Source organism: Dreissena polymorpha, chromosome 9 (genome assembly GCF_020536995.1).
Source record: "Dreissena polymorpha isolate Duluth1 chromosome 9, UMN_Dpol_1.0, whole genome shotgun sequence".
NCBI classification, from domain to species: Eukaryota; Metazoa; Mollusca; class Bivalvia; order Myida; family Dreissenidae; genus Dreissena; species Dreissena polymorpha.
In genome coordinates, this window is record NC_068363.1 from 69990759 (window position 1) to 70008502 (window position 17744).

The 17744-nt window shown below is 36.8% G+C and overlaps 1 protein-coding gene across 12 annotated transcripts in view; it reads left to right on the plus strand.

Moving 5' to 3' along the window:
• The first annotated feature begins 2963 nt into the window (after window positions 1–2963).
• Window positions 2964–17744, plus strand: part of LOC127844536 (transmembrane protein 241-like) — a 231399-nt gene continuing 216618 nt past the window's right edge. For 7 of the 12 annotated variants that reach the window (XR_008032795.1, XR_008032790.1, XR_008032793.1 and 4 more), the window contains exons 1-4: window positions 3013–3069; window positions 5900–6018; window positions 6747–6793; window positions 12661–12744. Coding sequence is in view for 6 of the 12 variants with exons in the window: in XM_052374867.1 (XP_052230827.1) it covers window positions 3027–3069; window positions 5900–6018; window positions 6747–6793; window positions 12661–12744 (293 nt within the window). In the remaining 6 variants the exon portion in view is untranslated. Of the gene's footprint in view, window positions 3070–5899; window positions 6019–6746; window positions 6794–12660; window positions 12745–17744 lie in introns of all 12 variants that reach the window. The other 5 variants (XM_052374870.1, XM_052374868.1, XM_052374872.1 and 2 more) reach the window with 5 other exon arrangements.

Consider the following 17744-nt stretch of genomic DNA (forward strand, 5'->3'; position numbering starts at 1 on the left):
TATGTCAAATTCAGTGATGCCGTTCACATCGGTGATGTGGTTCACTTTCATGATGTTCGTTTCTATATTGTTGACCAAAATATAGCGTTGTGTAGAAATACCGAAATCCCCTTAATTACCGAAATCCCCTTAATTACCGAAATTCCCCGAATTCCCCATTAATATTAATGATTTATTAAGATAGAATATTGCATTGCAAAGTACACTGAAATCACTGATAAAACATTGTTTTTATCCAAGCTTGATAGTGAAAAACTAAAACATAAACATTATTATTGGGATGCCGAGTATGAATTCTTAGTGCATATTTGCACAAGCACGATCAGGTACCAAAATCTCCGCTGTAAAGACCTTCAGGTGTCAAAAAATCATCTGGTTTTTTTTATATTAGAAAGCAGCGGCACAGACAAAAACTTAACAACAATATCCCCCTTCTTTTGAAAAATATTGACATGTAGCGGGGATTTCGGTAATTCTACATTCGCCCACATAGTACCGAAATCCCCCATATTTACATCTAAAAGGGTCAAAATGTCGTTGGTATGATTGGTTTTTTTGGCTTCGCTTGAATGTTAACGTGCAAAAAATAGTATTAATGTTAATTATTAAGCACACTTGACAGCATACGTTGCCTCCTAGCGTGGATTTCGGTAATTCTACATTCGCCCGCCGCGTACCGAAATCCTCTATAAATACGCCTTAAAGGGTCAATATGTCATCGGTATGATTGGGTTTTGGCATCGCATAAATGTTAATGTGCAAATAATGATATTAATAATCATTATTAAGCACTCTTGACAGCATACGTTGCCTCTTAGCGGTGATTTCGGTAACTCTACACAAGAACAAAGACGCGCGACGGTACCGAAATCCCCACTGTACGAACCTTCAATGGTAAAAAAATCACTATAGTGCTTTCTTATTGTAGAAATCAGTGATACAGACAAAAACCTATCAACAATCTCCCCTTTGGTAACTTCTGTTGAAAAAAAATACTTATAGCGGGGATTTCGGTAATTCGGTAATAAGACAAGTCAGCAGCAGATTTGGACATGATAACACGACTATTTGACATAATGAGACTGTATTTTAACAAGTCAACATCACATTTGGACAAGATAACACGACGGTTCGACATAATAGGACTGTATTTTGACAAGTCAGCACCAGATTTAGACAAGATAACACGACTGTTTGACATTATAAGACAGTATTTTGACAAGTCAACATCACATTTGGACAAGATAGCACGACTGTTCGACATAATAGGACTGTATTTTGACAAGTCAGCACATGATTTTGACAAGATAACACGACTGTTAGACATAATTAGACTGTATTTTGACAAGTCAACATTACATCTTGACAAGATAACACGACGGCTCGACATAATAAGACTGTATTTTGACAAGTCAACATCACATCTGGACAAGATAACACGACGGTTCGACATAATAGGACTATATTTTGACAAGTCAGCACATGATTTTGACAAGATAGCACGACTGTTTGACATAATATGCCTGTATTTTGACAAGTCAGCACATGATTTTGACAAGATAACACGACTGTTTGACATAATAAGACTGTATTTTGACAAGTAAACATCACATCTGGACAAGATAAAATGAGGGTTTGACATAATATGACTATATTTTGACAAGTCCGCACATGATTTTGACAAGATAGCACGACTGTTCGACATAATAGGCCTGTATTTTGACAAGTAAGCACATGAATTTGACAAGATAACACGACTATTTGACATGATAAGACTGTATTTTGACAAGTCAACATCACATCTGGACAAGATAACACGACGGTTCGACATAAAAGGACTATATTTTGACAAGTCAGCTCCTGATTTTGACAAGATAGCACGACTGTTCGACATAATAGGACATAATAAGACTGTATTTTGACAAGTGTACATCACATCTGGACAAGATAACACGACGGTTCGACATAAAAGGACTGTATTTTGACAAGACAGCACCAGATTTAGACAAGATAACATGACTGTTTGACATAACAAGACTGTATTTTGACAAGTCAGCACCAGATTTAGACAAGATTACACGACGGTTTGACATAGTAGAACTGTGTTTTGACAAGTCAAAAATACATTTGGACAGGATTACTGTTTGACATAATAAGACTGTGTTTTGACAAGTCAGCACTACATTCAGACAAGATAACACGACGGATCAGACATCATAAGACTGTGTTTTGACAAATCAAAAATCACATTTGGACAAGATAATACGACGGTTTAACATAATAAGACTGTATTTAGATAAGTCAGCACCACATTCAGACAAGATAACATGACGGTTTGACATAAGAAGACTGTGTTTTGACAAGACAACAACAAATATGGACAAGATATCACGACGGTTTGACATAATAAGACACGTTCTAGAGAAGACAGAAAGAAATGTAACAACGTAAGACAGCCATGGCGTTCCATAGACCGGTGTGTACACAATGGTTCAGATTGCATTCGATCGGCAGCTACGACAACATAACAGATTGAGGCCGATTTGTGACCAATAACAGGGTACGACTAAAATACGTATATGACTCATATCCGCGGATATGACTGAAAAGTGCGGATATGAACAGATAACGGCTTTTTAAATGTATTTTCCTTTATTTTTGTTATATGAAAATCGTTTTATGAAAAAAAAAATACACGTCGCCCATGTGTAATGTTACGATCGAATTAATTTAAAAGCGTTTTTCATTGGCATTTTAATTTCAGTTACTCCAAATTCATATCCGCGAATATGAACGACCAGTCAGAACACCGCTTTTATTAAAATGCTTAATTTTGAGACAGTCATAACAGATTTATCACATATTGTGAATTTTTAATTCAACAGTGATTGGTTCTTAAAAATACTGCAAAAAACGCATAAATATTGCCTATATTCGTTCATATTCGCACTTTTCGTTCATATCCGCGGATATGAGTCATAAACGCATTTTAGACGGACCGCCAATAACAACAACACTATAAACCCATGGGCAATTTTAATAGTAAACAAGGTTTTTCTCGCTGTGCTTGTTAGTCTTCTGTATTGTTATTGCATGCATTACGGAAATATATGTAATATCTTCATACATCCGATTCATTTCCAATTAGGCTTAAATCAATGTGTTTTTTTAACTTATATCATACTGTATGTTTCGGATGTTGTATTGATATTCGGATATTTTTTACACATACCGTATATGTCCTTATTGACGCGCACTGAGCGTGTTTTTTCAAGATCCCTGCACGTCAAATTGGAACCACTTTAACCTATTCCTCACATTTGAACAGTGTAACGTTTTCATTGCCTGCCACTCACAAAATTGTTTAATCCAATCGTATGACATTGTCTGCTGCAGACCCAATTACAAATTAAACGCAAATCAGCAGTGGATCCCATTTTATTTTTAAATATTTTAAAATATTTTGCCATTAAGAGATTTTTAAATATTTTCCCATTAATAGACGCTCACCATTAAATCCATTTTGACCCGGTATTTCGCGACTTCACTGCGCCTAGTTGATAAGTATTTATAGTGTGACAAACAATACACCCGAAAGCTCAATAACATTGTGGCATACAGTTGGCGTCATCAGCGTAAAGCACACAGACTATGATAGCCCTAGTCATTAGACCAATATCATTTGTTTGTCTGTAATGAAAAAAGAAATAAAACGCGTCTATATCTCTATGATTTATCACTCACCTGTGCTGACAACAATCATTATTATTATTGTTGGTTTGTAACCTATGTAGTATACTTCCACGGTAGCATATTTATGGTGTCACCGTGTTGCAAACAAAATTGCCTCAAAAACAATGTTTTCAGATGTTATGTGCCACTCTTCAATGGATTACAGGCTACATAAGTATTATCTTATTGTTCCGATAAATTCCGATGCACTCCAGATCAGACTGCCTGCGCGTCTATTAGGGCATGAGAGTCAATAAGGACATATATGGAAGTCTTAACTTACTTAAATTAACAAACAGGTTTTTTTACAACAACAGTGTTTTAAAAGAACTTTCCGCAGATTGTAGCAAGTGATGAAATATAAACTTACTTAGTTTTTACTTCAGCGAGATATGGAGATGAACTAAATGTTGATATGTTGTAAAAATAAAATAAAAAGAAAACTAATCTCTGTTTTTGAAAACATTCAACTGTGATTTTTAAGCTGTCATTTGGGATTTTTTTATTATTGATACTGGGAATGGGACCACTTCAGAGGCAACAGTTCTGTATCATTCTTGTTTAAAATTATTAGTATTTTAATCTTTTCACAGCATCTAGGCTAAGATTGTTTTTTGGGTCTGATCAAATAAAAAACTGTGTCATCAGGTAAACTATTTAAATAACTTTGTAAATGCCCAGGATAGTATACTTCATTTGTGAACCAATGGCAATGAAACTGAATAAGAATATTATTCTTAACCATATCCATGCCAATTTAAAACTGCAGTACATATTTGATTTTTCTTTCAAAACCAGGGCCAATATACGGCCCCACTCCCAATGGAAAAAAGATTTTTTTTCCCCAAACAGGATCTAAAAATTCCAAATGGAAGGTTTCTAAAATTATTTTAAGATTTTAGCATTAAGTTAATCTTCCATCCAGCCCTGTAACTTCAACCTTAATAAATATGTTATGTGATATTGAAAGTTTGAAACACTTTTATTATCAATTTTGAAACATTTGTTACAAAACAACAACAACACTAATTTCCCAATTTAGTTAAAGCGGCCTTTTCACGCTTTGGTATATTGACAAAATGGATTTTTTTTTCAGATTCATAAATTTCTCTTGAAGTTGTGATATTTGTGAGGAAACAGTAATACTGAACATTTACCATGCTCTAAAAGATCCAATATGTGCATCTTTTGACGATTAAAAAACCTGAAATTACAAAGTGTTTTAACCTGAAACGATTTCATAATTTGGAGAATTCTGTTGTTGTCGTATTTTTTGATACTATGAGGATTGCATATATTAAGTATAAAATAGAGCGGTCATGGTATGAGAACGGATAGTCTAGTGGATAGAGCAGTAGACTTTTGTTCCATGGCTCCAGGGGTCAGTGGTTAGAGCCCCGTTGAGGGTTACTTTTTTTTTAATTCTTTAATTGTATTCTTGTTGTTTTACTGGAGATTTTTAAACCCAATGTTAATATTTATCAATATAAAGCATTTAATGAGAAACTTCAAAACATGCCAAAATCTGTGAAAAGGCTCCTTTAAAACGAAGCGTTTTTTTCCAATCCAAAACTGTACTAGATTATGTATTGTAAGAAAGGTTACCAGGTCAAGTCTTGACTACCACTTAAACTCCGAACGCCTTAGGGCAAACATGGCCATCTTGTTCTGGAAATGATGCTTTAGTCTGAATTGAGTTGCTTACTAAAGTTTGCTTGGTCATTGTCTGCTTGGGTACTACTTTTATGTACCCCGTGTACAGTAAATACACTTTAACGTACCTGGTTGATATTAGACTGTACCCGAGTTGTATTCCTGTCCTTAATCTGAGGTTGTAAAACGCACTACCGATTACCGTTAAATGATATTGTTTATCTTATTAAAACTTCTCTTTAAAAAAAAACTGCATCAAAGTGCTATTTAAGTGTGAGTTTTGATAATATAGAGGCCATTTAACAGCGGACAATGACCAATTTGTCGTTAATTCCCAGGTACGTTTAAGTATATTTACCGTACATGTAAGTATACTTAAAAGTTCCTGGGTTACTGGTAAGTAGTACCGGAGCCGACAATGACCAATGGAGCCTTACTAAAATATAAGTGTTTGTGAACAAGTCAACTTTATGTTGGACATTTGGTTGATAAGTTTATTTAAAGCATTGAGCAGATTTTGCATTTCAGAATCATGTGAAATTGACATTTTTCGGAGACGGGACCATGCAACCATTGATTCAACATTCCACCATATACTGTCTGCTCTTTGTTGCAACTCACTTTGTGAACAAGGTTTGTGCCATCAAACACAAATCAGCCTCACTATGGTAAAACGGGGTTTAATGCGTAAAGTATTTCTCAGGTTTCAACTTTTATGGTATTTTTTGTTTAATGGAAGTTTTCACAATGCGAAAATCCAGTTTAGGCGGAATAAGTTAACCCGGTTAGATTGTGCAGAGTGCACCCTGTTTTCCCAAAAGCACTGCAAAAATAACTTAAGATACAGTGATTTTTTACCTTCTTTGTAAAGTACCCGTAATAGGTACATGTACTTTTCCAATTGAAGAAAAACTACAAAATTCCAAATTTCCATCCCAAAAATTCCATAATGGAAGAATAATTTTGTAAATTGCGTTCCAAAATTGCTTTATTTGCGAATAAAAAACATAATGAGCCCTGAAACTGAACATTTCAAGCAAAAATGCATTTAAATGAATATTTGAATTGTTTTGTGCAAGCAATTAAAAAGACCCATAAGTCACAATCTGATGATTTCACAACATTAATTTCCCCTATTTCAGAGTTTTTTGCCAAACTCCCCAATTTGCAAAAAAATCGCTGAGATTTCTGTCATCTTTAATTCGGTCAATTGTTAAAAAGTGTAATCACTGAAAATGCAGTACTGCAAAACATTAAAATATAGTTCCATGATTATGTTGAACCATATAACTTTTAAAATAAATAATGCCAATATATTTTGCCAGTCTGTTACTTAAGTCATGGTGAATATTTCTTTTCAGTATGTGCTATCAGTGCTGGAATTCCAGTTTCCAACAATATTTCAAGGGTATGTATATGTGTTAAACATCATGTTGCAGTCTGTGCAAATTAGTTGTAGACTAGAATCTTTAGGACTTTAAATCAGAGTTTTTTTACAGCCCAAATGATTGTATAATTGTCAAAAATCAGTTCGTTTTTTGCCGAAATTTACAGCCTCTTACAGGCTGTTTCCCAATCCCAAAAATGTGACCAAAATTTTCCCCAAAACTTTTCACTAAACTCAATTTTTGGTTTATTGAGCTTTTTATACACCATAACAATTCCATATGATAGCACTTTATAATATAAGTTTAAAAATACAGTTAAACGTGCACTTGCCCTAATAAACAATTGGAATATTTTTATGCCCCCTTTCGAAGAAAAGGGGGTATATAGTTTTCAAACTGTCCGTCTGTCTGTAAGTCTGTCTGTCAGTCTGTCACACTTTTGGTGTCCGCTCTCTATTTCAAATAGTTTTTATCCGATCTTTACGAAACTTGGTCAGAAGTTTTATCTAGACAATATCTAGTTCAAGTTCGAATATGGGTCATTCTGGGTCAAAAACTAGGTCACAGGGTCAAAAAAAAAAATCCAAGGGAAGTAATAAGCTTTAAATGAACATCATTATCTGACCTGCCAAATTATATATTTTTGTTAAATAAATCAAAGCGGCGCAGAAGGCATTGTGTTTCTGACAAACACATCGTGGTAAAAGGTCAAGGTCATCCTTCAAGGTCTAAGGTCAAAAATACAAATCCAAGGGAAGTAATAAGTTTTAAAGGGAGATAATTATTCAATATTGAACGTAGCAACTTGATATTTGGCATGCATGTGTATCTCATGGAGCTGCACATTTTGAGTGGTGAATCTACAGTCACGGTAGTGGCTTTTAATTATTTGCTACTACTTGCTACTAAAATATGTACAAGCCTTCCCAAGAATGTTGCTCAGGTTTTGGTACACAGCCAAACTAATAAATAGTACATGTAATTTCTCTTACACAATTATTTATTTATTACAATTGTCAAAAATTGTGTGAAATATTTGAATTAGCTGTATATCAAAATAGCATGAAATCAAGATTAAATTACCGGTACTGCTTTTAGTGGAGATTATATATTTTAATATTTTTTAATAGATAAGTGTGTTAAAGCTTAAATTAAGTAAGTTGTTAATTAAAAAAAGAAAATAAAGTGTGACATACTTTGAAGAGTTTTGAAATTATATGTATAGCCCAATTGGACTATTTTTATTGTCTATGTTCATTGATTCAACACAACTATTTCATACCATCAGTATGAATGTAAAGATGAAAATGACAATTGAGTTCCAAAGTACATGTACTGTCCTTCCACATCTATAACTTCTGCACATAAAGTAAATTCCATTTGAAGGATGAATAAATAAATTGCGTAGTAATTGCACATAACAGTGTTTTGTATATGTTTATTGTGGGATTCCACTAAAGTTCGTTAGATAAAACAACGGTTGTAATAATATCAAAGAGTCAAAGCTGTTTTCAGCTTATTCTCAAATATTTCACTCATTTTAAGCTCATCAATTTTTTGGAAAAGTACTTACTTACTATCATGAGGGGACTGGGCAGGCAAAGATAGATAACTCTGGCTGGCATTTTGACAGAATTATGTGCCTTTTTATACTTAGAAAATTGAAAATTTGGTTAAGTTTTGTGTTTAGGTCCACTTTATTCCTAAAGTATCAAAGCTGTTGCTTTCATATTTGCAACATTAACTTACTATCATAAGGTGACTGTGCAGGCAAAGTTATGCAACTCTTGCTGATATTTTGACAGAATTATGGCCCCTTTATACTTAGAAAATTGAAAATTTCGTTAAGTTTTGTGTTTTGGTCCACTTTACTCCTAAAGTATCATAGCTGGAACACTCGCTAACTATCATAAGAGGACTGTACGGACAAGTAGCATAACTCTGGTTGGCATTTTGACGGAATTATGACCCTTTTTTGACTTAGTAACCTTGAATATTTGGTTAAATTATGTGTTTAGATCCACTTTACTTCTAAAGTAACAAGGCTATTGCTTTCAAACTTCAAATACTTTCATACTATCATGAGGGTACTTTACCTGGCAAGTTGAATTTGACCTTGACCTTTGAATGACATTGACTCTCAAAGTCAAAATATTAAATTTTGCAAAAATTGCCATATCTTTTTTAATTAATGATCAGATTTGATTCTTACTTTTACAAAGCAACCCTTACCTTACATTCCACAATAGACTCCACACAAACCATCCCCCACGCTTCACCTCAGAATCCCCCCCCCCAATTTTTTTTTGTTTTTTCCCCCCATTTTTGCTTATTTTCAAAAGATCATATAATGAATGAACACACCCCCTTACTATACCCCCCCCCCCCCCATTAAAAAAATATATATAAGAAAACACAAATATTAATTTTAATTATTTTATTTTTGAAAGACCGTCCAACCATCTCACCCAAGAATCCCCCCTCCCCCCAATTTTTTTTTCATTTGTTATGCTCCCCCAAACAATTTTGGGGGGAGCATATAGTTGCCGCTTCGTCTGTCCGTCCGTCTGTGCGTCCGTCCGTGTGTCCGTCCGTGCACAATTTTTGACCGGGCTATTTCTCAGCAACTAATGACCGGAATTCAATTAAACTTTATGGGACGCTTCACTACCAAGAGGAGATGTGAATATTATCAGCCGGTTCTGGTCGGATGATTTTTCACAGAGTTATGGCCCTTTGAAATTTTCCATTAACTGTACATATAGTGCAATTCTTGTCGGGGCTATTTCTCAGCAACTAATGACCGGAATTCAATGAAATTTTATGGAAAGCTTCACTACCAAGGGGAGATGTGCATATTATCAGCTAGTTCTGGTCGGATGAGTTTTCACAGAGTTATGGCCCTTTGAAATTTTCCATTAACTGTACATATAGTGCAATTCTTGTCCGGGCTATTTCTCAGCAACTAATGACCGGAATTCAATGAAACTTTATGGGAAGCTTCACTACCAAGAGGAGATGTGCGTATTATCAGCCGGTTCTGGTGGGATGACAGGGCCCTCAATCTATCAAATCTGCCGCCGAATTTTGGCGGCAGTACCCCACATGAAAAGTATACTTTTTTCCCCTTTTGGGGGGAAAAACTCCCCCCCCCCCCCCAACATTTTTTTTTTTTTTTTATAGAAAGATGTGTCTCATGATTATTATATCTCAATTCTATTTCAATTTAATCTTTTCAAACAAACTAAATTATGAAAAATGCAATGAATTTAGTGCAAACATGTACAAATGTAATAATGAGAGAGTAAGTAAAAAAATTCCCCAAAAAGGGAAACGCCGTGAAAATTCACCCTCCTAAGGGCTGCGGACCCCTTCCCCCAAAGTAGTGTGAGGGCCCTGAATGATTTTTAGCTCGACTATTTTATATAAAATATATATAGTGGAGCTATCCTACTCACCCCGGCGTCTGCGTTAGCGTGCAAATGTTTATGTTTTCGTACTACCCCAAATATTTTCTTTGTCCCTTGACATATTGCTTTCATATTTTGCATACTTGTTGACCAACATGACCCCAACCTATAAACAAGAGCAGACAACTCTATCAAGCATTTTGTTATAATTATGGCCCCTTTTCCACTTAGAATATGCAGCAAATGTTAAAGTTTTTGTACTACCCCATTTATTTTTATTGTCCCTTGACATATTGCTTTTATATTTTGCATACTTGTTTACCAACATCACCCCAACCTATTAACAAGAGCAGACAACTCTATCAAGCATTTTGTCATAATTATTGCCCCTTTTATACTTAGAATATGCATATTATTGATAAATCTATGTTAAAGTTTGTGTACTACCACAAATATTTCCCATATCCTTTGACATATTGCTTTTATATGTTGCATACTTGTTTACCAACATGACCCCAACCTATAAACAAGAGCAGACCACTGTATCAAGCATTTTGAAATAATTATGGCCCCTTTTACACTTAGATAATTGAGCATTTTGCTTAAATTGCCATAACTTCTTTATTTATGACCACATTTTATTATTACTTTGACAAAACAACACTTACCTGAATACCACAATGGATTCCACCCAAACAATACCCCACGCCCCTACCCAGAATCCCTCCCCCCCAACCTTCCCCCCAAACAATTTTTTTTTTAAACATCATCTAATAAATTACCACACCCCACATTATACCCTTTCTCACCCCACACCCTCCCTACCCCCCCCAATTTTTTTTTTAAACATCATCTAATGAATTACCCCACCCCACATTATACCCCCTCTCACCCCCCCCTACCCCCCCATAAATTTTTTTTTTCCTTTTTTTATTTTTGAAAGATCGTCTAATAAATGACCACACCCCACATTATACCCCCTATCAACACCCACCCCCCCCCCCCCCAAAAAAAAATTATTTTGTTTTCCTTTTTTATTTTTGAAAGATCGTCTAATAAATAATTGAATATGAACAATTTCCCCATGATGGCTTACGTTATATTGTCAAGCACTCGAATAGTCAAGCGCACTGTCCTCTGACAGCTCTTGTTCACAGAGTTATGGCCCTTTGAAATTTTCCATTGTACATATAGTACAATTCTTGTCCGAGCTATTTCTCAGAAATTTATTACGGGAATTCAATGAAACTTTATGGGAAGCTTCACTACCAACAGGAGATGTGCATATTATCAGCCGGTTATGGTCGGATGATTTTTCACAGAGTTATGGCCCTTTGAAATTTTCCATTGTACATATAGTGCAATTCTTGTCCGAGCTATTTCTCAGCAACTTATCACGGGAATTCAATGAAACTTTATGGGAAGCTTCACTACCAACAGGAGATGTGCATATTATCAGCCGGTTATGGTCGGATGATTTTTCTCAGAGTTATGGCCCTTTGAAATTTTCCATTGTACATATAGTGCAATTCTTGTCCGAGCTATTTCTCAGCAACTTATCACGGGAATTCAATGAAACTTTATGGGAAGCTTCACTACCAACAGGAGATGTGCATATTATCAGCCGCTTATGGTCGAATGATTTCTTACAGAGTTATGGCCCTTCGAAATTTTCTATAAACTGTACATATAGCGCAATTCTTGTCCGGGCTATTTCTAACCAACTACTGACAGGACTTCAATGAAGCTTTATGGGAAGCTTAACTACCTTGAGGAGATGCGCATGTTATTAGTGGGTTCTGGTTAGATGATTTATTTAGAGAGTTATGGCCCTTTGAAATTTTTAAGTTGCTAAACAATCCATCGTATTATTTTGTCCAAAGTTATGCCCCTCAAGAGGTTTCCTTTTATTTGAATATATAGTGCAATATTCTGACAAAAAAAACCTTTGGGGAGCATCACCCGTCTCTGACGGTTTTTTGTTTTTTATATTTTTGAAAGATTATGTAATAAATGACCACACTCCCACAGTACATGTATACACCTATTTTTTCTTATTTTTGAAAGATAATGTAATAAATGACCACACTCCCACACTATACACCCCTCTCCACCCCCACTCCTACCTCCTTTTTGATTGAGGTATTGAGATAGGTCCCTTCACCTTTTAAAAGAAAAATAGATGAGCGGTCTGCACCAGCTAGGCGGTGCTCTTGGTTTTACTGATATTGTTATAACATAATTATGTGCCTTCTACATGTATAACTTTTGCTTATGAGTAACTCGCAGTCTGTTCAAGTTTTATGCTGTTTGCTGCTCATCAGTATCATAGGTTTGGAAATGAAGCCTTCAAAACTTGAATACAGTAAAAAAAGGTCTTTAACTAAATATAGCTTTCTAAGGGACTACAAATGCAAAAAATACATATCTTAGTGGTAAAGGGTTAATGCTGGTGTTCTGACATGTATGCCTTTCAGATGGCAGACCCTCGTTGGGTTCCTGATGTTAAGTCTTCTGGGGGCATCTGGACATCTGCCCAGTCTGATGGTGACTGCCACAAGGTTGGAATACTTTGCTATTGTTTTTGGTTTACGGTTGGAGTACTATGGTGTTGTTTTTAGGTCATCTATTTTTTGAAACAAAAAAATGAGCTATTGTCATCACCTTGGCGTCAGCGTCCGGTTAAGTTTTGCGTTAAGGTCCTTTTTTCTCAAAAAGTATCAATGCTATTGCATTCAAACTTGGTACACTTACTAACTATCATTAGGGGACTGGGCAGACAAAGTGAGATAACTCTGGCTTGTATTTTGACAGAATTATGTGCCCTTTTTATACTTAGAAAATTGAAAATTTTGGTTAAGTTTTGTGTTTAGGTCCATTTTATTCCTTAAGTATCAAAGCTATTGCTTTCATACTTGCAACACTTACTAACTATCATAAGGGGACTTTGCAGGCAAAGTTATGTAACCCTGACTGGCATTTTGACAGAATTATGTGCCCTTTTAATACTTAGAAAATTGAAAATTTTGTGTTTAGATTCACTTTTTATGCCCCCCTTCGAAGAAGAGGGGGTATATTGCTTTGCTCATGTCGGTCGGTAGGTCGGTCGGTAGGTCGGTCGGTACGTCCGTCCACCAGATTGTTGTCAGACGATAACTCAAGAACGCTTGGGCCTAGGATCATGAAACTTCATAGGTACATTGATCATGACTCGCAGATGACCCCTATTGATTTTGAGGTCACTAGGTCAAAGGTCAAGGTCACGGTGACCCGAAATAGTAAAATGGTTTCCGGATGATAACTCAAGAACGCATACGCCTAGGATCATGAAACTTCATGGGTAGATTGATCATGACTCGCAGATGACCCCTATTAAATTTGAGGTCACTAGGTCAAAGGTCAAGGTTACAGTGATTCGAAATAGTAAAATGGTTTCTGGATGATAACCCAAGAACGCATACGCCTAGGATCATGAAACTTAATGTGTAGATTGATCATGACTCGCAGATGATCCCTATTGATTTTCAGGTCACTAGGTCAAAGGTCAAGGTCACGGTGACCCGAAATAGTAAAATGGTTTCCGGATGATAACTCAAGAACGCATACGCCTAGGATCATGAAACTTTATGGGTAGATTGATCATGACTCGCAGATGACCCCTATTGATTTTCAGGTCACTTGGTCAAAGGTCAAGGTCACGGTGACCCAAATATAGTAAAATGGTTTCCGGATTATAACTCAAGAACGCATACGCCTAGGATCATGAAACTTCATGGGTAGATTGATCATGACTCGCAGATGACCCCTATTGATTTTCAGGTCACTAGGTTAAAGGTCAAGGTCACGGTGACCTGAAATAGTAAAATGGTTTCCGGATGATAACTCAAGAACGCAAACGCCTAGGATCATGAAACTTCATGGGTAGATTGATCATGACTGGCAGATGACCCCTCCCAATTTTTATTTTTTTTAATCTAATAAATTACCGCACCCCACATTATTACCCCCTCTCACCCCCCACTCCACCTACCCCCCACCACCCCCCCATTTTTTTAAACATTTTATAAATAACCACACCCCACATTATTATCCCCTGTCATCCTCCACCCCCCCTACCCCCCCACCCCCCCCCCTCCAAATTTTTTTAAAACATCTTATAAATTACCACACCCCACATTATACCCCCCTTTCACTCCTCCCTACCCCCCACCCCCCAATTTTTTTTTATAATATCTTATGAATTACCCCACCCCACATTGTTACCCCCCTCTCACCCTTCTACCCGCCCTACCCCCCCCCCCCCTTCCCACCCCATCACATTTTTATGCCCCCCTTCAAAGAAGAGGGGGTATATTGCTTTGCTCATGTCGGTCGGTCGGTCTGTCAGTCTGTCGGTCGGTCGGTCCGTCCACCAGGTGGTTGTCAGACGATAACTCAAGAACGCTTAGGCCTAGGATCATGAAACTTCATAGGTACATTGATCATGACTCACAGATGACCCCTATAGATTTTGAGGTCACTAGGTCAAAGGTCAAGGTAACTGTGACCCGAAATAGTAAAATGGTTTCCGGATGATAATTCAAGAACGCTTATGCCTAGGATCATGAAACTTGATAGGTAGATTGATCATGACTAGCAGATGACCCCTATTGATTTTCAGGTCACTAGGTCAAAGGTCAAGGTCACGGTGACCCGAAATAGTAAAATGGTTTCCGGATGATAACTCAAGAACGCTTATACCTAGGATCATGAAACTTGATAGGTACATTGATCATGAATGGCAGATGACCCCTATTGATTTTCAGGTCACTAGGTCAAAAGTCAAGGTCACAGTGACCCGAAATAGTAAAATGGTTTCCTGATGATAACTCAGGAAAGCTTATGGCTAGGATCATGAAACTTCATAGGTACATTGATCATGACTCGCAGTTGACCCCTGTTGATTTTCAGGTCACTAGGTCAAAGGTCAAGGTCACAGTGACAAAAACATATTTACAAAATGCATGGCTGTCACTACAACTTAGAGCCCATATGGGGGGCATGCATGTTTTACAAACAGCCCTTGTTTCCTAAAGTATCAAAGCTATTGCTTTCATACTTGCAACACTTACTAACTATCAAAAGGGGACTGTGCAGGCAAAGTTATGTAACTCTGACTGGCATTTTGACGGAATTATGGGCCCTTTATACTTGAAAATTTGGTTAAGTTTTGTGTTGTGGTCCACTTTACCCCTAAAGTATTACATGTAAAGATATTGCTTTTATACTTGGAACGCTCGCAAACTATCAAAGGGGACAGTAAAGGACAAGTTGCATAACTCTGGTTGTCATTTTTACGAAATTATGGCCCTTTTTTTACTTAGTAACTTTGAATATTTGGTTACATTTTGTGTTTAAATCCACTTTACTTCTAAAGTATCAAGGCTATTGCTTTTAAACTTCAAATACTTTCATGCTATCATGAGGGTACTGTACCTGGCAAGTTGAATTTTACCTTGACCTTTGAATGACCTTGACTCGCAAGGTCAAATTATTAAATTTTGCTAAAATTGCCATAACTTCTTTATTTATGATTAGATTCAATTGATACTTTGACAAAACAACTCTTACCTGACATACCACAGTAGACTCCACCCAAACCATCCCCCATGCCCCCCCCCGAATCCCCCCCAATCCCCCCTCAATACCCCCCATTTTTTTTTAAATTAAAGATCATCTAATAAATGACCACCACACCCTGACACTAATGCCCCCCACCCCCACCCCAAAAAAATAATTTTTATGCCCCCGGTAGGGTGGCATATAGCAGTTGAACTGTCCGTCAGTATGTCAGTCAGTCTGTTCGTCCGTCCGAAAAAAAAATTAACATTGGCCATAACCTTTTCACTTTTGAAAATAGCAACTTGATATTTGGCATGCATGTGTTTCTCATGGAGCTGCACATTTTGAGTGGTGAAAGGTCAAGGTCAAGGTCATCCTTCAAGGTCAAATGTCAAATTTATGGTGTCTGTCCGACCGAAAACTAACATTGGCCATAACTTTTTCAATATTGAAGATAGGAACTTGATATTTGGCATGCATGTGTATCTCATGGAGCTGAACATTTTGAGTGGTGAAAGGTGAAGGTCAAGGTCATCCTTCAAGGTCAAATGTCAAATATATGGGGTCTGTCCGACCGAAAACTTTGGGCATAGCTTTTTTAATATTGAAGATAGCAACTTGATATTTTGCATGCATGTGTATCCCATGAAGCTGCACATTTTGAGTGGTGGAAGTTCAAGGTCAACGTCATTCTTCAAGGTAATTTTTTTTTTTTTTCAAAGCGGCATTCTCATCAAGTTGCACATTTTGAGTGGTGGAAATCAAGGTGAAGGTCATCCTTCAAGGTCAAGGTAATCATTCAAGGTCAAAGGTCAAAAAAATAATTCAAAGCAGCGTTCTCATGAAGCTGCACATTTTGAGTGGTGGAAGTTCAAGGTCAAGGTTATTCATCAAGGTCATCCTTCAAGGTCAAAGGTAAAAAAAATATTTTCAAAGCGGCGTTATCATGAAGCTGCACATTTTGCGTGGTGGAAGATCTAGGTCATCCTTCAAGGTCAAGGTGATCCTTCAAGGTCAAAGCTATAAAAAAAAAATATAAAAATTCAAAGCGGCGTTATCATGAAGCTGCACATTTTGAGTGGTGGAAGTTGAAGGTCAAGGTCATCCTTCAAGGTAGAAAAAGAAATAAAATAAAATCAAAGCGGCTTTCTCATGAAGCTGCACATTTTGAGTGGTGGAAGTTCAAGGTCAAGGTCATCCTTCAAGATCAAGGTCATCCTTCAAGGTCAAAGTTCAAAAGAAAGAAATTCAAAGCGGCGTTCTCATGAAGCTGCACATTTTGAGTGGTGGAAGTTCAAGGTCAAGGTCATTCTTCAAGGTCAAGGTCATCCTTCAAGGTCAAAGGTAAAAAAAACACAAAAACAAAGCGGCATTATCATGACGCTGCACATTTTGAGTGGTGGAAGTTCAAGGTCAAGGTCATCCTTCAAGGTCAAGGTCATCCTTCAAGGTCAAAGGTCAAACAAAAATATTTCAAAGCGGCGTTCGCATAAAGCTGCACATTTTGAGTGGTGGAAGTTCAAGGTCAAGGTCATCCTTCAAGGTCAAAGGTAAAAACAAACAATTTTTTTTCAAAGCGGCGCAATAGGGGGCATTGTGTTTCTGACAATCACATCTTGTTTTTTTTTCAAACATGGTTAAAAAACACAAATATTTATTTTTATTATTTTATTTTTAAAATACCGTCCAACCATCCTACCCAAGAATCCCCCCCCCCCCCCCCCCAACATTTTTTTTTGTTTGCAGTTTTTTTGCAGTTTTGTAATAAATGACCACACCCCCACACTATACACCCATCTCCACTCCACCCCTCCCTCCTTTGTGATTGAAATTGAGAAAGGTCCCTACACCTTTAAAAGAAAAATAGATGAACGGTCTGAACCGGCAAGGCGGTGCTCTTGTTGGTTTACCTGAGCACAAAGTGCTTTAGATGTGCTTTTGTGATCACCATATGGTCTGG